At 41.0% G+C, this 22,418-nt stretch overlaps 2 protein-coding genes across 4 annotated transcripts; both read right to left on the bottom strand.

The window, feature by feature from the left end:
- Positions 1-328: 328 nt before the first annotated feature.
- LOC142388713 (uncharacterized) lies at positions 329-3,194 on the bottom strand. Its single transcript, XM_075474258.1, has 7 exons — positions 3,146-3,194; positions 1,717-1,819; positions 1,269-1,499; positions 1,096-1,167; positions 818-926; positions 657-717; positions 329-447 (listed from the first exon to the last, which is right to left on the bottom strand). The coding sequence occupies exons 1-7, from the start codon at positions 3,192-3,194 to the stop codon at positions 329-331; spliced, it is 744 nt and encodes a 247-aa protein (XP_075330373.1).
- Positions 3,195-3,300: 106 nt separating this feature from the next.
- LOC142388557 (TRPM8 channel-associated factor homolog) lies at positions 3,301-21,573 on the bottom strand. Of its 3 annotated transcripts, none has more exons than XM_075473958.1 (15): positions 21,484-21,573; positions 19,675-19,758; positions 19,461-19,553; positions 15,130-19,316; positions 14,220-14,937; positions 11,776-11,992; positions 11,314-11,605; positions 9,414-9,715; positions 9,102-9,276; positions 7,921-8,015; positions 7,209-7,419; positions 6,659-6,895; positions 4,492-4,715; positions 4,291-4,404; positions 3,301-4,123 (listed from the first exon to the last, which is right to left on the bottom strand). In XM_075473958.1, exons 5-15 carry the CDS (start codon positions 14,864-14,866, stop codon positions 3,881-3,883), a joined length of 2,757 nt encoding a protein of 918 aa, XP_075330073.1. In that variant the 5' UTR covers positions 14,867-14,937; positions 15,130-19,316; positions 19,461-19,553; positions 19,675-19,758; positions 21,484-21,573; the 3' UTR covers positions 3,301-3,880. The 3 variants fall into 3 exon arrangements, with proteins under 3 accessions (XP_075330073.1, XP_075330072.1, XP_075330074.1); XM_075473957.1 differs by lacking the exon at positions 21,484-21,573 and having other exon boundaries at positions 15,130-15,193; positions 19,210-19,316; positions 19,675-19,969; XM_075473959.1 differs by lacking the exons at positions 19,461-19,553; positions 19,675-19,758 and having other exon boundaries at positions 15,130-15,193.
- Between the last annotated feature and the right edge of the window lie 845 nt (positions 21,574-22,418).

Genomic DNA, 22,418 nt, shown 5'->3' with positions numbered 1-22,418 from the left:
AGCAGAAATGAATACAGTAAGGCCTGTATCATTTCCTAGATTAGTCTGACAGAATTGGTAAATTACCACTACCGTCATCTTAAAGAGAAAAACATGGCTGCTGCCCAGTAAATATTTACATAATACCAATGGTAAGGTCCCACATTATCAGTGTGGCCTACATCTGAAAACAGACAGGAAATGTTAGTGAGCTCACTGTTTGTGGACAAAAGTAAATCAAACTATGCAAGAATTTGTATGACATCTGTTTGACCTGAGATGACGAGGTGTTTCCCTCTTGTTGGCTTACCTATCTCTAGTAGAATAAAACGTAGCAAGTTTTCTGACATCACTCACGAACAACAGCTCTGCTGGTCTCAAAGATGTCCCTGTCGTTGTAGTGGAGCCATCGGTCTGAATGGTTATGCAGGGCCTCGTCCGGGTGCAATCCCTCGCTCGTGTAGTGTCCTAACACGAGAAAAATCTATGTTAATGGAAACTTATGAACTGCAGCCATGTTTCCATCCATCTTTAGAACAAATTTTGTCAAATGTTAAGTTGTTAAAATGGCTGGAGTCAATCTTAAACACACAAACTCTATGTACAATACAGATCATTATGTTAATATGGTGATTCCATATATGTTTAAGGTGTAAACTCATCAGAAGTTGACTAACCACTATTTACTGTGGAGCCGAGATGGTTGATGACACTAACCAGGCTGTACCGACCCTCAGCCTGAGAAGAATCACAGACAACAGTTAGCTTCACTCACACACAATCCTGACAACAACACATGTTTACTTTTTCTTTGCTCTGGGGTGTGTAAATGCTTTACCTGGCTGGAGGTCACCATCAGCTCATTGAAGATGATGATGGGGTCGTTCAGCTTCCTCATCTCCAGGTCCTCGGTGAACTTGAACCTCTTTAGGTGCAACATCAGGTATCTGTATCCAGGAAAGAGGACAGCAGTTAAAGGAAATTGCTGCAGATTTCATGGGTCGATAACAGATTATGCAAGCAGAAAAATGAACAAAAATGATGTGCCGACTGGATCTGCTGCAAAAAACACATCTAACAAGCTGTTTATGAGTATGTGTGTGCAGATGTCCTCACCCGCGGCAGGAGATCTGCTGAGTCTGTGAGCTGTATGCACTATCAGGAGAGTTGATATAGAACCTCACACCTCTACATAGACACAAACAGACACACACACAGTCAATATGAGTGTATGTGAACACTGTGTATGAACAGTTGTCTGCTAAAAAATCCTGCAGTTGTGAACTTACTTCTCATCTGGTTTCTGGCACACAGTAAAGTCATCAAATGTGACTTTTTTCATTGTGACGTTATCTATAATTTTAGTCTTTTTCGGCTCATCTACAGCTGCAGGCTTTTCTTCTTTGTTGGTGTTTTCCTGCACTGTGTCCTCTTCTTCTTTGGGACATTTCAGCTCCACCACTTGGCCACCTTGGGTAGATTTATCGGGCTGTTGTGTCCCATCTTTAGTTTTAACAGGACTACAGTGTGGAAGGAGAGGATTCATTTTGTTAGTATTTTCTACATATTCATGAACAACAGCAAAACCAAACTGGAGAATTCAAAAGAATCGTCATGTATGAGAAACGTTTGATCAGAGGAGTACACTCAGCACACAAACACAAACACAGGTTAAAACCCTCTGTAATCTAATATTTCCTGAAATGACCAGGATACAGACTTCCCTTAAGAGCAAACCTGCTGGATTTTCTTTTTCTGCAATAATCACGTAAAACACCAGGACCTGACCCAACAGCCTGGACAGCCAAGTAGACCTCCCTTTGGTGTTTTCTGTGGAGGTCTTAGCTGCTGGAGCTTCTGAAACAGCAATTCTGATCAAAGAAACACAGCTGGTCATTCTATCCATGTTTAAAACAAAAAGAATAGAAAAGAAAATGTTTCTTCAACAGTTTTTAGGTGTGTAAAGACACTGATGTAATTTGAAAATTTTGATTCTACAGTTGGCAACACAATAGTAATACTTAGCAAACATTTACAATAAAATACAGGTGTGCTGATCTATATAAACTATAATAGTAATAATCTTTCTTTGAATCTTTTTTTATCATTAACATCTAATCGGAGCTTATATAGCTGGATTATCGGATCAGAAAATGTTAAAAGATTCTTCTTAAATTGTGTCTCTTTCACAAATGATGGGAGGAAATATTGCAAAGTGCAACCTATGGTATAGCACTGCACAAAACGGCACAACCATAAATTGTATCGCAAACATCAATATCTACAACACTGTTGTCAGTGAAGTCAAAGAAATTTCACAATTTGTAGTCACTGAGGTCCAATCAGTGTATAAACAGCACATCGTGTCAATATATCAACAATAACCACAGCTTGTTTGTCTCAAACTAATCATGATGTCTGAAACCGTAAAACAGAGTTGATCTTTAAAATCAACATCACTCTGTCTTGACTCTTTGACAGTTCAGTTTGATTTTGGTTCATTTGCGCTAACATTGTTATTTATATCATTATTAGTAGTAATAGTAGCAGTAGTATTGCTATTAACATTATCATTACTGCCATGAGTCAGACTTTTTAAGTTTAATACAGTTAAAAGCTACACATTTATATATACACACATATATATATATATAAATATGTATATATATTTATATATATATATATATAAATATATATACAGGCCACATGACCTACAGGGCCAAAGGATATATTGCTAACATCCAGTGTCCTTACCAGAAACTCCAGAAATCCCTCAGATCTTCTTTGTCCTCAGCGCTCTTTTGATAAGAGGGACCTATTCAAATATTCGTGGACATAATGTCATCAGTTATCCACATAGAAGTGTTATATCAGTGTCATGACAATTTCACGTAATCCAAAATGGAGTCATGTTTGCAATGTTATGCAATTTGCAAAAGAAAACATAGGCATGTCACCTTTGCAAAGCCTTGAAAACACACTTTTGATCATGCGTGACAGTTTCACATAATGCAAAAACCATGTTACAATTTGAAAAGACACATGTAGGCATGCAATGATTTTGAATTTTTTTTAAATGTAGTCATTTTACTATTTTTCAGCCTTTACTGTGAAAAACTACATTGTGTGCTTGTGTTGTTGTGAGACCACAATAACAAGTTGTGACCTGCTGTGTTAACGTCAGTCTTCATCCTTTGGACGCAGACGACTGCCATGGGCTAAATTTGATTAATCGTACATGTGTCACTAACTATTGTCCTTGTGTGAGAACTGGATAAATAAAGAGAATTATTAGAAAGGTAAACAAATGTTTATTATGCATCTTTAGACAATAATCAAATGGAGCAGATATATCATGTAAACATTCAAACTGATTAATAGTACAATAGTTTAATAGTAACTATGTTTCTACAGAGTAGCATTTCTCTAAGAGCATCTACGTAATCATGACTCAGAACAAAAGCTTCCCTTTATCTCATGAATGACTTTAAACTGTTGTTATTAAGCTATATGACTCCCTACTGTCTCAGGTATGGTTAAAGTGAAAATATCAAGAACCTGTATCTTTAAGAGGGTACGGGATCAGTAGCACAAAACAAGTGGCTCCAGGAGAGAGCTTAATGCAAAAGAAATATAAGTACTGAATTTTCAGTTTAAGCATAGTCATGTGTTTCAATGTTATAGTTTTAAATGATGTATTTATTTATTCATGCCTTCTATGTCTTTGGTGAAATACAGTGCATATTTTGTGTTTCTCTTTTTCAAATAACGCGATAAATATGGTCAAAATGCAGCAAGAGAGAGCAAAATCATTTTACCAAATCTCTCATACTATAGTCCATGCCAAGAAACGGATTTTCCCAACAATGTGAGTGATCCTTAATCTGCAGAAGTCTGAGATTCAGTCATACTGGACCATGGGGTGATCACTCCAGGGAGGCAGGTTGAAGAGTTTCTGCTCGGTCGCTGTTTCTATGGGCCATCCCCAGGCTTTAAAGAATGTCGTCAGGTTCATCCCCACAGACTGAGAGAAAGTCTCAGCATACAGGTTCATCTTGCCTTTGTTGTCCCCGGGAAAGTTGCTCATCTTGTGGTAGGCAGCAAACACCTTCTTAAAGGCACCCCAGCCAAACTTATCCTGGAGCTACAGAAGAAAAAGAGAGAAATGTGAAAAATAAAGTCATCATTTCTTCAAAAAATGTTCTGTCTCATATGTTATCAGCACTAAAAGTCTTGTTTACACTACTTATGATTATGACAGTGTGTAATTCTGTTTTGACTCCAGTGAGGTCTGAGCACAGTTTCTCTCACCTGCATATATGTCTCCAGGGCCACCCACGTATCCCAGCCGCTGAGATTCCTGCCCCCCTTTGCATACTGCTTTGCTCGACTGTTTCGATTTTCCAGAGTCATAGCTGGATGAGCCTGCATGAACCACAATAAAATATCCTGATTGTGCATAATGTAATCCCACCGGTCACCGGTTTCACGGACATAAATGATATACTCTACCTTTGCCCTGTTGATCCCCAGCACCTCTTCATGCACATACACTGACCACAGGTTGCATGTACACTCTGTTGTGTGTCTTGGGAACTCCCAGCAGCCTCTTTGCTGGTTGTGTCCGAGCTCATGGATGGGGCCCCACAGGCCATTACTCCGAGCATGTTCAACACTGACCAGCTCAGCTGCTGAGGACTTGTGTGCCATGATAGGATAACCTGCATGCATCCAACCTGAACAGAAAAAAACAACGAAGCTAACAGTGGTTTATATATATATATAAAATTTCTCTGAATCAGTAGCTGTGGTACAGACATATAATGTGTATTAGCATGTGCTCATTGGTGTCATCAGATCACAGGACATGGTTCCAGCAATCCATATCCTTAGTTTGTTTGTCTCTGATGAGACAATGATAAACAAATTTGCTTTCGATGGTGTCAAGCATGTGTGGTGGTAAAAAGTGATTTGTACAAAGAAAAGTGCCCCATGCTTAAAGTCAAGCATAGTAGTGGGAGTGACATGGTTTGGGGCTGTATGGATGCCATCAACAGTAGGAAGCTGAATTTCACCAAAAGAAACATGCTTGTCAACATGTACTGTGACTACTGAAGCAGATCATGATACTCTCCATAGGATTTCAGTCAAATCTCACACACGTCTCTTTTAGCCTGGTGCAGACTCAAAATGTAAAATTTCAATGTAAGGCAAGGATGAAACGCACAACGATGACCTCCCTTTTAATGCCTTTTCATTTCATGACATTTCGGGCCAACACGGCCCATTCTCAGGGAGTTTAACATAGGGGTGTACTCACTTTTGCACCAGCATAATTTCACAAAAATGGACAAATATGTCATTTAAGTTATATTATTGACCTTTCTTTTCTGTTGTAAGCTGAACAGATGTTGTATTAAACTTACTCTATGCACGTTTTGGGAATAACTTGTGTGTGTATTAAAATATTGTTCAAAATGTTACTTTTCAACAGGGGTGTACTCATTTTCACTGTGCACTGTAACTTGATTGCTCTAAAATTTCTGGAAATGATATAATATGCAAAAATGCTAAAAACAGAGGTAGCATATAAACATACAGGCTTGGTGAAACTGACTGTAAATAGCTGTCTTTGTCTTAAATCTTAACAGATTGGTCCATGTGTGCAATGCCTGTCTCCCAGTAAGATTCAGGACAGAGAAAGAAGCCTCATTTAAGCGGGACTCTTATAAGGATAAGTGAATATAAAGCAGTATCCAGTCAAGTTAAAGAAGAAACTACACCCATTTTCAGTACTAAGGTTTATGTTTTGGGGTAATTGGTCCTTACCAGCTCTTAAAATCAGGTGAATACAACATATTATATGTTTTCAAGTACCAGACAGGTGCTGATGATGTACGTGATTAATTGATCATCACTTATTGTGAGTACCTCTATAAAAGCAGAAGAAAGACATCATCAATTAACTTAAAAGAAAAAAATGTTGATTACTATCAGTCTAGAGAGGGTTATAAGGCCTTCTCCAAACCATTTGGAGTCCGTTGTTGACGATTATGTCTAAATGCAACACATTGCACAGTGATGATTTGGGCTTGCTTTGCAGGTACAGGACCTCAGCACCTTGCAATCATTGACTATGCTAAAGCTTGGCTAAAAGTGGGTCATGCAATAAGACAATGATCCACAGCACAGCAGCAAATCTACGAGGTGTTGCAATGGTCCAGTCAACTTGACTGAAATGCTGTGAGGGGGGCCATCAGAGAGCTGTGAATAAACAAATGCCTACATAGCTCAATGTACTGAAGCACTATTGTAAAGAAAAGTGGAAAAATAAGCGAATATTTCTACACAATGATGTGTGAGTGATAACATCACACAGAAAATAATTACTTCAAGTGAGGTCTGTTAATCTGCAAGCTACTGAATCATGGGCTGCTCTTGTTTTTTTTTTTTACACATTGCTTCTGCATTTTGTAAAATAACACAAAGCAATAAGTTGTGTGTTTTTCTTTTGAAGTAGATATGACCCCATTTCAAGACCCGTAAAAAAGACCAGAAGAGTTTTTTGTTCTGCTCCAATATGTAAAAGCTAAGAAAAAAAAAAAAAAAAGATGGTGCTCCTTATTTTCCACATGACTGTGTATGCACTTCAGCATTTAAAAAAGCCAAACACCCTTACCATGAGAAATCTGCACATCTGCAACAAAGCGTTCTTTGCGTGGAAACCTGTGAGGTATGACAGCGAGGTCAGCAATGCCCCTCATCATGTCATTCCAGTGGGTCGCCAACGCATCGGGGTGGTCTAGGTTCCGCACTGCTTCTGATGGTACAGTGAGGATGATGTTGTCAAACTCCAACTCTGCCCAGGGTGAAGGAGCTGTGCGCAGCAATGACCAGTCGGCTGCTGTTGTCACACCTGCAAAGAACAAATGAAAGAAAATGAGCACTTTATCAATAAAAATATCAATATCACAATATCATTTCTTTCTTATAAGTTTCATTATGTGTTCAACAATTGCAGCCACAGACCTGTTCAGAGGTTTTAGATGTGGCGTTTTAGAGTAAAAGTTCAACTTATCAGGATCCTTTTGTGTTTTTTAAGAGCGGAGAAGCTTGCTTTAAATAACAAGACAACGTGTTCCCATGATACACTGCTCTAAATCCTCCATCACTAGCCAGAAAACCTACACTATAAACACAAACCACAATTCCATCCACCACACACTTGCCGGATTTATAATAGGGTGCAGGTACAGCCATCTGCACTATGACCTCCAACCCCCCTGCTTGTGTTTTGGGTGGGGCCACCAGGTAGATGAGTCCTCCCCACAGGTTCCACACCTGCACCATCTCTGAGGTAACAGGAAACCGCTCGTGCACGCGTGGAGCCCTCTTCAACTCTGCAGCATTCAGCTGATCTGTTTGGCAGCCGATCTGAATCTGCGGATGAAATTAAGTGTTACTGCTTTGGAAATATGGTTCATCCCATCTCCTATCTCCAATGGCTATCTCTCACAAAGATGCATTTCATTTGATCTGCTCCTTCAGACTGCCCAGTTTCCTTAAGTACAGGCATTTTGTGCTATAATAACTTCCATTTCCTGCTGGGAAGTTGTAAAAAATAGTTACGTTTAAGAGTTATTGTGCTTGTTCCTACAAAAAAGGCAATGCCCTGAGATCAGATGTTTCTTCTATAGTTTTATTTTCACAATCCCGTCAGTGTGATTTAACAATATTCTCAAATCTATGGCTCACACTAAGAAATGAAACAGGTATTCCCCTGAGAGCAGCTGCTACTGTGGCTCACACATTCTATACAAATCTGTAAGGATTGACTTTCTCAGCTGTGCTGGGAGGTGGGACTGGGACAGGGGTTTGCATTGGGGTACGACATCAGAAAAACAGCTGACACAATTACCATTTGATTTTTTTGGAAAGTACCTGCCATCCCTTGTTGGCTATCTCCGCTGGCATGGCCAAAAAGGTCTTCATACCAGGAGAGAGGTAGAGACCAGTACTGATCCACTCCTCCCCTCCTGACACACACAAACACATAAATACAGCACCAAAGTTATAGTCAGCAATGTTTACAAAGTCTTTTGGCATGTTGAGTGATATCATAACTAGGGCTGGGCGAGTTAACTCGTTATTATCGCGTTAACTCGTTAATTACTTAACGCCGATAAATATTTTCTCGCGCATTAACGCAGATTTTTTTTTTATCTAAAAAAATAAATAAAAACAAAACATTTTGGGGGGGGGGGGCTTTTGTGCATTTAATGGATAGGAAAGTTGAGAGAGACAGGAAGCAGGGGGCAGAAAGAGGGGGAACGACATGCAGCACAGGGCCATCCGATGTGGGACTCGAACTGGGGCCAGCTGCAGTGAGGACTAATGCCTCTTGTACATGGGGCGCCTGCTCAACCCACTACTCCACGGACCACCCCTGTTTTATTATTTATTTTTTTATTGTAAAACTCTGTTGCTCACAGGCTTTTATTTTGTAAAAGTCTGTTGCTGTCTGCTGCGGTACCGGAAAAGAAAGTAATCGGCGGATCCACCAAACATGGAGAAGGGTACGGAACTTTTACTCGGCCATTTTCATTTTAAAGTTCTTCCAGACGGCTGAGTCGACAGAACCAAAGTCATCTGTAAACACTGCCAAGTTGAATTGTCTTATCATCGTAGTAGTTCCAGTCTAAAATATCACTTAAAGGCAAAACACACAATTGATACCAGCAAGTCATTCAACGAAACAGACAGTGGAGTGAGGCTTCTACAGAAAAACTAGAACACTTCTGTAGAAGTGTGTTTGCACAACAAATGTTATGGCACTTTCATTCATATGGCAGTACATTTAAAATAAAACTAAATGCTAAAAGCTATACACTACATTTGAATTCATTTTTGGATTCTGCGTACAAATGCGATTAATCGTGATTAATCAGGGAAATCACGTGATTAATTATATTAAAAATTTTAATCGTTGCCCAGCCCTAATCATAACACATCTGGAACAAAACATACAGAATCCAATAGTGCATGACAAATATGTGAATGAGACAATCACTTGTGTGCAAATACAAGCTGAACTCATGTATTGCACTTAGAACTGATCTCACCTGCTGTGTTAACATGAATCTTGAGCCTTTGGTTGTAAACGACTGGCATTATTGGGTTATGCTTGATGAGGTAGGGCAGGAGTGCATCTGGGTTTGGGCAAACCTTATACACCTCTGACCCTACATTGAGAAGAAGGTGGTCTTTGGGACTGTTGACAGGGCAGCTGTCACTCACCTTGACAACAATAATGAAAAACAAACGAGTGGTTGGGGTATAATAGTTAATGTTCATCAGGTACAGCATGATGTGTTGGTACAGTTTTGTGCAGTCCTACGGGAATGTTTCAGTTTGATTTCTCACTGTCTACTCACCTGCGGCAGGCCCGACCTCTTCAAGATGTCTGTGAGTGTGGACACCACCTGGTTGTAGAAGCAGCAGTCATGAGCCTTCATTTTTAAGTAGGTAGCACAGTCGTTGCCCAGCTTTTTCAGACATTCCTCCTCATGTTGGCTGAGTTGATCACCTGCAGTCACGTGGCTTGCAAATCGGTGTAGAAGGTGGCGGAAGTGGTAGGTATCTTTGATGGCCTGGCTGGGAACAGGGGCTTTGTATATGCCTCCTGAAATTGTTGCACCCAATATGCTCAAGCCCATTTTGTTCAAGATTTTGTTCCCTGAAAGATATTGCAATCTTTAGTTGATTGCAGTTCTGTTACATATGTACACTGTGGCGTATTAACATGTCGATTTATGCTCCTTTGGTTTGTGGTAGCATAACACCACTTGAGCTGCTTGTATTTACTTGAGTGTGTCTTGCAGTTCCACTCCTGACCTATTGGTGTCCTCAGCACCATTCTGATATCCTCACCATCTTTTCTCTCCCTGAGCAGTTGACAAGATAAATTGACCTACCTTGTGTGGCTGCTGTATCTGCAGAAATCCCCCTTTTTAGAATGCTTTTTCTTTCTTATCTCCAGCCAGCCATCATCAATGGTGCCATTGTATGTTTTTTTTATTTTTTTATATAGTTTAGGTATGCAAATGTAAGTATGCTGTTATGCTTTTATGGTTATAGAAAAGCATAGCCCTTTGTGAATGCTCCTCTGAGCAATCATTAATCAGGCACAACTAACTACTTCTTAGGAACTGAAATGAAAACATTCTACTTCAGTCACATAAAGCACCACATTTAACCACTACCCTGAGATGCCACCTTCCTGGTACAATGGTTCCCTGGAACCATATAGTTCCCATCCAAAAGCATTCTGTGTTCCTGCTCAGAAACAGTTTGCCTAAGTTCATACCTCACTTTGGATAGTGAAGTAAGCGAGGTTTATAGCACGCCGTTGAACATGAAGCTTCTGATCAAAATTAGGAGAAATGCAGATTGGTTTTCCGTATAGCACCTGGCTCTTAGCCTGGCTGACGCGTCCACATCTCGATGAGATGGTGGTCTGGGAACTAGGTGTGCATTTTCTCGTATTTGAGGTGTGGTTTACAAATGCCTAGAGCCGTTTATTGGGCGCTACGAATGTCTATCAAATGGCGTCTGGTTCTTCCCATTCTGCATTGCGCGTGATTCATAGCCAGTTGTATCACTTATACCAGATGACGTATGCAGAGCAACAGAAATTCGACGAGGAAGAAGCAGAAAAAAAAAGTAAAATAAAAGTAAACTTGCGTTCTAAGCTACTTAAAACACTTTCTAAGGCTGCATCGAACGGTAACGTTGTGTCCGCTGCCATGTTGGATTAACACTCTACAAGCTTCGGTGTCGCGCATAGACGTCGTCATCGTCTTGCTGTCCCCCCCCCGTTCTGTGATTGGTTCCCTAACTCAGGCAAAAGTAAGGGCGGTGGTTTCCAGGCTTCCTTTGCAGTGTGAATGAAATCGCGCGCAAAGCAGCATGGGAATTCCCAGGCTACCTGGCTCTAAGAATTCTGAAGAAGTAGAGCTTACTTGGTGAGAAAAGGGGATTAGTCTCTTGTTGTGGACCCAGATTCTTTCCAGCCTTTTTTTCCCCTCACTCGGACGGCTTATTTCCTCTGTCTATTGCCTCCTCATGCCAACCTTTCCTTCACTCTCATTTATTTTAATTTTTTGTTAAAATGACATTTGAATCACTGACACCATTTCCATTTCTCGTAAGAATGCCAGGTAACCAAAGTCATGCAAGAATAAATAACATTACTGGTTTGAAAACAAGCCAGAACTACCATGAACATACTGGGAATCGATCTTGTGATCTCATCATTCCTTAACATTATCATACCTGAGAAATCAACTAATGGGTTTTGCCCATAATGCGTCTGTGCCCAGTACCAGGCATGTCCACCGATGAGCAGGCCTCCTCCCTCTGCTACAAAGTTTTGGATTTCTTCCACATGGTCCCCGCTGTACGCTTTGCAAACAAACACACTCAGGTCTTTCCTGAAGCCTGTTTTCTCACACTTCAGGCCCGACTTGCTGAGAATTTTGAGGGCATGATCAGGCACCACGCCAACGACCCCTCTGCGGCCTTCATCCAACCAGTGAATGGCATTGTTCCAGAATGGAGCCATCGCCTGTGATAAAAAGCATTTTTTTTGCAAGAAAAGTAGTTGTTTCCTCATCACCAAAAACTAAACATGAAACTAAATAAGTAGTGAAAGCACTTCTAATTACTGTCTTAATCATATCATATAATCAATGAACAAATTCTCACATAATTGTTTGAACTTAAACTCCAGAATACCTCATTCCCCATTAGTCCTTCATGTGTAACCACAATGACCCGTCCCTGCCCGTAGTACGCTCCAGCCAGGAATGCCCGTCTACTGTCTACGGTCCCAATGGGGAAGGCTAGTGGGCCATGGACCAGAACCTCAGAAGCTACGAGTCCATTGGGGATGTTAAACTCTGAAACTCCCTGGAGTAAGAACTCCAAGTCATCCTCAAAATCTTTCCCCATTCTGTATACAACAGAGAGAGACAGAGTGTAAAGAATTGAAGTAAAGGATCAGTCTCTCACTGTCATTAAATCTATTTTTCATCATTTCACCACATGATATTTCATTCTGATACTTATTTTTACAATAATAGTATCATTTGTTATATGCATGCATTACTGTAGCTGTAAAAGAAAGCACCACAATCATCTGTCATCATTTTTATCTTTAAAACTAATCTTAATAATAAAGCTTGATGTTATTTTCACACACAAATCTATGCAAAATATGTGAAATATATTGCGCTGGTTGTAAGTTGACATTTTTTCTATTCAATATATCATAGGGGGATTTCATCTGGAATAAGAAGGTCGTCATTTGGTGTGTTGTAAAAGAAATATTATAATTATAGGACAGGCTTAAAGTGGAAGTGGAAACCAAGAATGGCAGCTCAGGAGGCAGAAGCAACTCTTAGACATACAGAGATTGTGGGTAATGTGCAAATAGGCCGGGGAGGCTTGGGGCTTGGCCCAGGCAAACCGGTGTGGAGTAGTGCAGGTCCAAAGGAGAAGAGAAAGCTAGTTGTTGAGCAGATTCGTAGACAGGAGGAAATGTTAAGGGGTGCAAAGGCAGTGGCTCAGGCTAAGCAGGGACGGTGGTTGAATTGGGAAGGTGTAGAGAAGAAAAAGCTTAGTTGGAAAGAGCTGTGGAGTATGGATGAAAGGAGTATTAGATTTTTGATAGGGGCAACATATGATGTATTGCCAACTCCCCAGAACCTAAAACTCTAGGTAAATGGAGACCCACTATGTTCGTTATGTTCAGGTACTGCAACTCTAAAGGCATATTTTGTCAGGTTGTAAGGTTAGTCTGTCACAAGGCCGGTATACATTGCGACATGACCAAGTATTAAGAAGCTTAGCTGCACTGCAGGTATTGAAGATAAACGAAGGCAGGTAAACTTAGGAGGGTCCAAGGTGAAGAGAGTTGCAATTCAGTTTGTTCAAGAGGGGGAGAAAGTTAAAAAGACGATAAGGAGGCACGGCAGCTACGAGGATGCTTGTGATTGGGAGATGCAGGTAGATTTAGGAAATAAGCTTGTTGTTCCCCAGGAGATAGCCTCTACAAACCTAAGGCCTGATATAGTCTTGTGGTCTAGGAGTAGAATGAGAGTCTATTTCATAGAGCTGACTGTTCCTTGGGAGGAATTAGTAGCAGAAGCATATGAAAGGAAAAAGCTTAGATATGTAGAGTTGGGGGCAGAAGCAGAGCAGCGAGGATGGAAGGTTAGAATCTGTCCAGTGGAAGTAGGATGTAGAGGATTTGTTGCAAAGTCTGTTGTCTCATTGTTGAGGGAGCTGGGTGTAAGTGGACAGAGTGTGAGGAAAATAGTGCAGGAAATGTCAGATAAAGCACTAAAATCTAGCCAGTGGATTTGGATTAGAAGATGCAATAGCAGCTGGGGGCCCAGCAGGGGCAGCACTTAGGGTAAACAGACTTTTGAAAAAGCAAAGAAGTTCAAGCTATTTAAGTGGAGGGTTTGGCACATGTGATCCTTTTGAAACCAGGCGGCCATTTTGGGTGAGTTGGCTTGGAGTGAGTTGTATGGCTTAGTTTTGCTGGCATTTTTAGTGATTGTAGGACTGTTCAGGTGAGATTGTCTGCTGAATCTTCTAGTGTGTCTTGTCCTGCCTCCACCTCTGGCACCCTCTATATTTTCATTATCCCCTACCCGAACCAGGGTTTGAATCCCATTCCTGCTTTTCTTACTTCTTTTATTTCTTCCCCTACCCGAACCAGGGTTTGCATCCCCACCCCGCTGTGACTGGTGTGCAGTTGGTGAGAGGCTGAAGTAGATTATGGTGGTTGTGGTGTGAGGGGCAGTGTTGGCTGGCATTAGGGGGGTGACTCTGGGACGGCAGTGGTCATTGTCTAGCCTCCTGGAGGTGTCGTGGGCCCAACTAGACGAAACACTGATGAAAGGAGGTTCCCACCTGATGACCCCAATGATATGTTGGTCAGCACTGCTCACTGATCTATATAATAGGGAGTGTAGGGAATTATTCACTTAGTCTGGTCCTTTATTTTATTTTTATTTTCTTTAGCACAAGTTTCTTGTGTTTATATTGAATATAAGCATTATGCTTCAGCCTATGCCTTTTCAATCACTTTAAAATGCTATGATTTTTGTTTACTGTGTGACTGAATAAACAAACATATTATCATTATTAAATATAGAATGTCCACTTACACTATGGCCATCCAGGAAGATGGGATCTGTGGGTAGATAGGAAGGGTCTCTACCTCACCTGGGTGCTTAGAGAAGTAGATCCCTGCAACACCAGACACCTTGTTCCCTTCAAATTGATGCAAGGTGTTCTCCTTGGGGTGCTCTGCAGCCCAGCTCCACGCCTGCCCTGCAATCAGCACCCCTCCTCCTGCTTTCAGAAATGCCACCAGGTCTCTCGGGTCAGCGCCCACACTGTACGCATCTGTCACATACACGCCAACCCCAAGTTTGGTATTAAAGGCCCCAGCCACTTCTGCCTGGAAGTGGGATCTGCTGAGGTTTTCTGCGACCGCCTTCACGTTTTTGTGCACCCCTACAGAGACGTTGTCTGATCCGTCACCTCTCAGCCAGGTCAGAGCATTCTCTACCAGCGCAGGGAAAGCAGTAAGGTAGCCCTCATGACCCAGGACAACAATCCTTCCACAGCCGTACAGAGAGGCAGCCATCAGGACCTGCCCGCGGCTGTTCATCACCAAAGGAAAGGAATGGTCTCCGATCAGCACCAGGTCGCTGGGAACGCAGGGGCCGCGGAGGTCCAGCTCTCTCATGCCTCTCATTAAAGACATGTAGGCCCTTTCATGGTGGTTTTGGATTGGCTGGTTAGACATGGTGTGGGAGGAAAGTGGAGGGCCGAATGGTAGCCAAAGTGCTTTTAAAAGAATTAGTCAGTCAATCTGTCCTGCAGGAAGAGAAACAGAGAGCTGACACATTAAAACAGAAACGTAGTCCTGATGGCAAACATGACCACTGAATTATAACAACAGCATGTCAACAACAACTAGTTAAAAAGTACTCATTGATTGTCTTTAGAGATAAACACAACTTAAAAGCACAACTAAAACTTGAATTAAATTTGAACTAATTGTCTTACTGGTGGTGTCATATGACTGCTGCACAGCAATTTTCCAGACAAGCGATTCACAGAAGGAAGCTACCTGACGGGACAGAAGAAAGGATGTAAATGAGGGCAGGGAAGGGAGTGAGTTGCTGAGGGAAAATGACAATAAGAGGAGGGACTTCAGAGAGGACACACCCAGAGCCGGCCCAAGCCTCCATGGGGCCCTAGGCAAAATTTGATTTTGGGGCCCTCTATTTCTGCCAATAATATTGATTGTTGATCATTCACACACCTACTACAGTATAAATTTAATGCGCCTGACATGTCTTTACACATTTAAGGGGGTGGCCTAGGTAATAACATAAATAATACCAATGCAAACATACAAATATTACCAATGAATGATGTTCAGGGTGCCACATATGGTTTTTAATCTAAAAATGTAGCACATTCAGCTACAAGAGTGGCCTGAGGTTGATTTTCACAACATTCCAAATGATTAAAGCTTTGCGTTTACTGTAAAAGTGTCATCTGGTTTCCAAAAACTGCAACAGCAATGTGCAAAAAATTGTAGTGCAAGAACAACAATAAAGTGCAACAACAAATAAAATCACTTAAATATATAAAAATAATAACAAATTCAATTCAGTACAAAAACAGACAGAATTAAAATGTCAAGCAGATACTTCAATAATGATGTAAATGAACAGAGTTACCTGAAACCAGGTAACAAAAATGCAAAAGCTTTGGTTTTACTCTGCTCTTCCTCAATACTCCACCCACTCCTTAAAACCTGTGCTTCCTGGCTTTTCTGGAGGCAAAGTCATTTATGACATCACTGTAAGAAATCTGATGGCCAACTTTGTTGTTAATGCTTATCACTGTCAGTCCACTCAGTCTTTCTTGTGCCATGGAAGATCTCAAGTAGTTCTTTATTAATTTGAGCTTGGAAAACCTCCGCTCGACAGATGCAACAGTCACAGGGAGAGTGCTATCCGTGGAGCTACCCATAGATTTGGGCATAGGCGCCGTCTGCGTGGGTGCTTCGGAGCCCAGGCACCCACAGGCATTAATGAGCACCCACGGAAAAATCCAAGCATTGAAGTGACACAATCAACCATTATATAGTATAGCTCGTCAGGTGTCTGGAAACTGCACGCTGGCGCAATTGCGTTTTCCAACCGGCGGGGAATTTTTCTTGGTCGGGGCAAAACCGGGCTTTCCAAAGCCATGTCATCTGCTGCTGCTGTAGTGTTTTCCCAAAATTCACAGAATCCTTCCCGAATAGCCTTCAGATCACCTCTCAGTGTGTCAATCATTTCTCTTGCGCTCTGTGTGTGTAGCTGGCGCTTTTGGAGAGCGGCGTTGACCGCCTCCACGCGAGAGAAGAAAGTGAGCATGAGCCGCAAAGAAAAAAAAGTTCCAAACTTCTGCAAGTGCACGAGCAGGCCACTGGCTTTACCCCCTGCATCACCTTTTTCATTTGCGCTCAAGTCCTCTAGAAAGTCCATCAAAGCACTGTAGTTTGCAGTATTGGATTGTAAAGAGGCCGCCTTCACAGTCCAGCGAGTGGGGCAGAGAGGTCTCAGCGATGGTGCATCTGTACCCTGAAACTCCTTGAACCAAGCGAGTCGTTTTGGTGAATTTCTGATCAGTGTGATCAACTCGCGGATGAGAGACATGAAGTTTCTACATGCAGGGATACTTTGGGCGACGTCATGTACCATTAAATTCAGTAAATGTGCGGTGCAATGCACATACTGCGCCCGGGGCTCCTGCTCCAGCATGCGTGCATTTTAAGAAGACGTACTATGTATGACCAATAAAGAAGTATAAGAATCTGAGTGGATGCGGTCTCCGAGTCATGAGTATAAGTTTCAGTACTAGTTTCAGTTTGTATAAATATATTTTCAGTTCAATTCAGTGCATGTTGTAATTATGTCATCGGTTTTTAAGTCGCTTTGTAGAAAAGCGTTTGCCAACTGTAATGTAGGCCTAATTCCATTATCAATTTCAATTCAAATATAGGCTATTTTATTGTAAAATATTGATGTGACATCCGCAGGGAAAATAAATAGGATACATTTATTACACATACAAATAAAGTGACCAACTCATGAAACGGTTATATTATTGGAAAGCAAGGTTTTATGCAAACGGGTCTTTCTGTGGGTCGCGACCCCCAGTTGGGAACCACCAGCACCCACCGGCATAAACATAAGTCGGCGCCCTTGGATTTGGGTACAACTCACAGATCTCATTTTGAGACAGGTAAGTGAGCAGTTCAAATGGGTTCATCTGTGCTTTAGGGAGAACTGGAAGGTTCTCCATCTCTGTAGCCAGTGCACTCCCATCAATATCAGACTGTTCTCCAAAGGTGAGTTTGTCTCTGAGACGTTTACACTGGTCCTTTCTTGTCTGTGCATCAAGCTGGCCAAAGTTGGAAAGCACTCCAAAAATGCTTCTGACCCGTCCTAGGGATTGGAAGCGGTCCTCCAAAGACTGGATGGTACAGTCTACCACAGCATTGAAAAAGGATACTTCCAGTCTCTTCATCGCATCAGATTGTGGCTCATCAGGAATCTCATAGGCAAAGTGCCTTTTTGTGGTTCGCAGCCTCTTCTGTGTTCATTTGTTCACATGTCTCTTTTGCAGATTCTCTGCATCTTTGAAACCAGTTGCCCTGTAACTGATTCAATTTTCTTAGTTTTTCTGAATGAGGCCCACTGCAACATCCAACTGCATGTTGGCTGACTGAAGTAGTTTGCTTGTGGTGTTAATCTGGGAGAGAATGTCATACCAAACCACACAGCAAATATGAAATCTGAATGACCCGATTTCTTCAGCGAGCGAGTGGGTCTCAACTTTTACCATGGGGTCAGTAGTTTTTTCCCTAACTTCTAACAAAGCCTCTCTCACCTTTTCTGTTTGGTAGCGTAACGGTTCGATACTTTTAACCCGGCTTTCCCAGCGTGTTTCACTCCAAGACTTTACTGTGATGTTCACATGCTTCTTCAAGATGGTCCACCTTTGAGGGGAACCTGAGAAGACTTTGTATATTTTTTCCAGATTTCAAAAAAAGCAAGTGGCATCCATGGACACTTTAGCAGCATCTGCGACCACTAGATTTAGGCTATGGGCTCCACAAGGCACATAAAAAGCAAGTGGATTTCTTTTTGAAAGCCTTGCCTGCATGCCTTTATTTGCACCTTTCATATTTACACCATTGTCATAAGACTGTCCCCTACAGTCGTCAAAGGGGATGTTCAATTCTTCAAGCCTCTGAAGAATTAGTTCAGATAGGCCTTGACCAGTAGAGTCAGGAGATAGGAGAAACCCCAAGAAGTGCTCTTTTATTTCTGGTGTTTTTCCATGATTTACGGTGCACACAACAACAGACATCTGTTCTTGATGACTAACATCTGGGGTGCAATCCAGTATTATGGCATAGTATTTTGAATCTTTGATTTCAGACACCAATGTCTCCACTATTTTATCACTAACACAGGTTATCAACTCATTTTGAATCGTTTTCCCCAAGTATGTGATATGTTCTGCTCCACTGTCGATGCGTCTCACATGATCTCTCAACACAGGATCAAGTTTAGCTATCAGTTCCACTTCTTTTAGAAAGTTCCCATTGTTGGCCTGATGTAATGTGTCATCAGATCCCCTCAGTGCCAGGTTCCTTTCGGCTAGTGACTGGATAATACTGATTAAGCGTGTGAGAACATCTCTCCAGCGATTCTTTTCTGCCTCAAGTAGGCCCATTTCTGTCTCAATAGTTTTCCCCTTTGACAGACGCAAGACAAATTCCTTCCATTTCACCATGTTGCTGCAATGATCTTCACCATTTTCATGCTGTTTTAGCAGAGCACCTATGTTGACCCAATCCCGCTGTCCCTCAGTTGCCAATTTTAAGGACTTTTTTGAAAATACTTTACTGCAAAAGCAATAGACTGCGTCTCTACTTTTTGAATAAGTCAGGCAGCTCCGCTTTACTTTTTCCCCATTGACTAACTGTCTGTATGTATAGTGATAATGGAAACTTTGGCCATCATGCCTTTTGGGGAATGAAAAGTTCTCCTTAATAGGTGGTAGCCCTCTGATTACCTGCTCAGTCCTGTCTAAATCTGAGAGGAAAGAAGGCCACTCAGCTGGATCAACTGGCAGAGCTGATGATGATCCATGGTGCGAAGGGGACGTTGTGGTGGAAGTTGCTGAGGAAGTGACCAAAGAAATACAATGATTAAAAAAGAAAGACTGATAAGGACATGAAATTACAGTTTTGGACATAATTATTAATTTCTGAATGTTCTGCAGTACAATGAGCCATTATAAAAGGTGTTTTGCTGTTAACTTACCAGGTAAATCAGCTGTGGTTGCAGACACAGAGGGGACAGTGGGAACAGAGGATGGAGGTGCGAGACAAGGCTCCGTAGAGGATGGAGATGGACCTAAGATGAAATACATATACACACATATTAATGAGATACTTTCACTAAATTAATTTCCCTTCAGGTGTAATTCTTATACTTAGAAATTAAATGTACTGTGTAGTGCCAGTCTTTCCCTGACCTGATTCATTTCCCACAGTTGAGCCTGAGGATGTGGACTGGCACTGGGCTGATTCTGTGCCTCCAAAGTACTTTAACAGTGCTCCTGGGGAAGTTTCACATTATGAGTTGATGTAAAAAATGAAATAAAATGAAAAATAAAATGTTTATTTTACTCACATAAATTACCATGCTCTGCAGCAAACAATTTGAGCAACATCTGCCTATCAGCCTGATCCAAAAACATATTGCTTGCACTGCGCTTGCTAGCAAACAGATGTTTACTATCAAACATTAGCAAGAACTTGAAGCCAAAAAGGAAAAGAAAAAAAAAAAGGCGGGGGGGGTGTATATAGGGCTAACCCAACCCCACAAATACAAACACGTTACTGTAGTATGAATATTAAGCCATAACAGGCCAGTTGAAAGATAAATCTCTTTAGTTTTTAACTAGCTAGCTAATATGTTATCAACAGCTTCACAAATCTCTTTGACTAACATTCAATGACATGCAAACATACCTTTATCTTGGCGTTTTTTTCTCTTCTTCCTCTTTCTTTTCTCTGCTCCTGACGGATATGTCCTTTTTTGCGACATTGTTTTGCCCCACAACTACCTGCGCTTTGGATGCTCAGTGCACATTGCGCAGCAGGAGGCACATAACGGTAGTTGAGCTTTGACGTAAAACGGCAGTATGAATCATAGGCCTACATCACCAGCAGCACTAAAAATTTTTACTTTATTTTATTTTTACAATAATATATATTTGATCATACAGAAAGCATCACTCATACATGCAAAAAAAAAAAGAAATTATTATTATTTTTTTATTGCTTTTGGTGGCCCCCTACTGGCCGCGGGGCCCTAAGCAGGCGCTTAGTTCGCTTATGCCTTGGGCCGGCTCTGGACACACCAATGACAATGTGTTTGGAAAATTACACCAGTCTGTCAACATTCTCAGTTTGTGACTATTGTTCCAATAACGAAATAAGATTTAGGTACACCCTGACTTGAGACCGAATCCAATCCAATAAGACTGCCAATAGTGTAGACTGTAGTTGTAGATTATGTGAACATAAAAGAACTTGTAGTCTGTAAAATTAAGGATATCTTATGTTTCTTAAAAAATAGAGGTCAAAGAGGTCTTAGAAAATCCAAGATCGTTTTTTCTTTCTGTACTTTAGTTTGAAAATTAAAAAAAAAAAAAAAAAGAAAAAACAATGAACAGTTTCTAAGAAATTAAACCATAGAACCATTCAGCATACTCAAATGAGGCCAGTGCATCCATCAATTTTCTAATACACGTACAGCTTGTTATGTCACAGAAAGCACATATAGTTTGTTTTTCAGTTTGGTATATTTTACTGCTTACAGAATAAGCAATGACAAACAATTAGTTTCTGCCATGTGGTTCAATTGTATCGCGGTATTGTCGAGAACAACGCCACCCCTTTCAGTACTGCCAGTCTCTGCTATAATTTTCCATTTACTCTCGTCAGTTCGTCAGTTGCATAGGGCAGGCTATGTAATAACTGTTTGGTCAAACATTTTAAATGCCACTGTCCGCCTATAATGTACAAAATTGGTTCAAAACAATGACCACGCCTCCAAAAACGCGTTCAACTTTCACGTTCAGAAGTTAACAAGCAGTGTATTCATTTTGCTTTCCTTCGTCTAACATCTGTTTCATCATAAACTCACAGTGTTTAGTTCGGTCTCCAAACCGGCTAAGTTCACGAGCTAAAGAATTTCTAATTTCCTTCAACGTGTTTATTCGCATAAAGTATGTCATCTGACTGGGTGGGGACTAAAACAGTAGCGAGTGACTCACCTATACTGTCCAAACGTGAAATCCTTCCAACTAGTGATGTTACCTCCAACACCGAAGCTCCGAAGCACGCTTCAAACTCGACAGGGTAGTGGTGGGCAGTGAAGCAGTGGGCCGGAGCTTGCTTCATGTGACGTCACTGATGACGTTTGAATCACTTCTCTGCTTCATTCAGACCGAGTCAGCTAAATAAAACCATTAAAGGGATAGAGCTTCAACTTTGTTGTTCAACTTTTTATGGAAGAACAAAATGCATTACATAAAAAAATCCGTTGTCATAAACACATATGAGAATGGAGGACTTAATTTTTTGGACTTTGCTTCTTTGAACAACACTTTTAAAATCAATTGGATCAAACAATTTCTAAAAAACCCAATCATATTTTTTCTAAAATTGGTGGCCTAAAATTCCTCTTAGCATGTAACTATAACATAGGGAAAATTCATATTTGTCTTTCAAACTTTCATAAACAAGCACTACTTGGTCAATGATATACAAACACAATTTTTCACCACACCGTTACTCCATATGAAATAACAAAGATATACTTTATAAGAACAAATCAATATTCTTAAGGGAGTGGATCAACAATGATATAATTTGGGTCAAACAACTATTCAATAGCAATGGTAGCTTATTTTCTTATGAGGAGTTCCTTCAATTTTATGGAATACCCGTAACTCCAAAACAATTTGCCATCATCTTTGATGCAATCCCACATGGGGTAATAATATTATTTAAAAGCAACACATCTGCCTCTATACTTGATGCTCCCTTCACTGAGGTAACCAACTCACCAGTTGGGAAAATATGTTTTAACCCTTCTTCTAGCAAAAAGAAAATTTGTAAAATTCGTGCTCTTTTCCAATGTAATATCAGATCTGTTTCTCCTGTAATTTTTCACTGGAATAGTTGTGTAAATGATTTATGCTGGGAT

This window comes from Odontesthes bonariensis, chromosome 9 (genome assembly GCF_027942865.1).
Source record: "Odontesthes bonariensis isolate fOdoBon6 chromosome 9, fOdoBon6.hap1, whole genome shotgun sequence".
Lineage (NCBI taxonomy): Eukaryota > Metazoa > Chordata > Actinopteri > Atheriniformes > Atherinopsidae > Odontesthes > Odontesthes bonariensis.
This window is presented reverse-complemented; position numbering and strand designations above follow the sequence as displayed.

Bases quoted from the DNA above. Each gene is read 5' to 3' on its own strand.
- LOC142388557 (XM_075473958.1), bottom strand. From the start codon at position 14,866: ATGTCTAACCAGCCAATCCAAAACCACCATGAAAGGGCCTACATGTCT. The intron at 11,606-11,775 runs GTATTCTGGAGT...TTTTTATCACAG, and splicing joins AAGGACTAATGGGGAATGAG to GCGATGGCTCCATTCTGGAA. The intron at 6,896-7,208 runs GCAAGTGTGTGG...TGTTCTTTGCAG, and splicing joins TGCACCCTATTATAAATCCG to GTGTGACAACAGCAGCCGAC.
- LOC142388713 (XM_075474258.1), bottom strand. From the start codon at position 3,194: ATGGCAGTCGTCTGCGTCCAAAGGATGAAGACTGACGTTAACACAGCA. The intron at 927-1,095 runs GTGAGGACATCT...TCCTGGATACAG, and splicing joins CAGCAGATCTCCTGCCGCGG to ATACCTGATGTTGCACCTAA. The intron at 448-656 runs GTTAGTCAACTT...TTCTCGTGTTAG, and splicing joins CGGCTCCACAGTAAATAGTG to GACACTACACGAGCGAGGGA.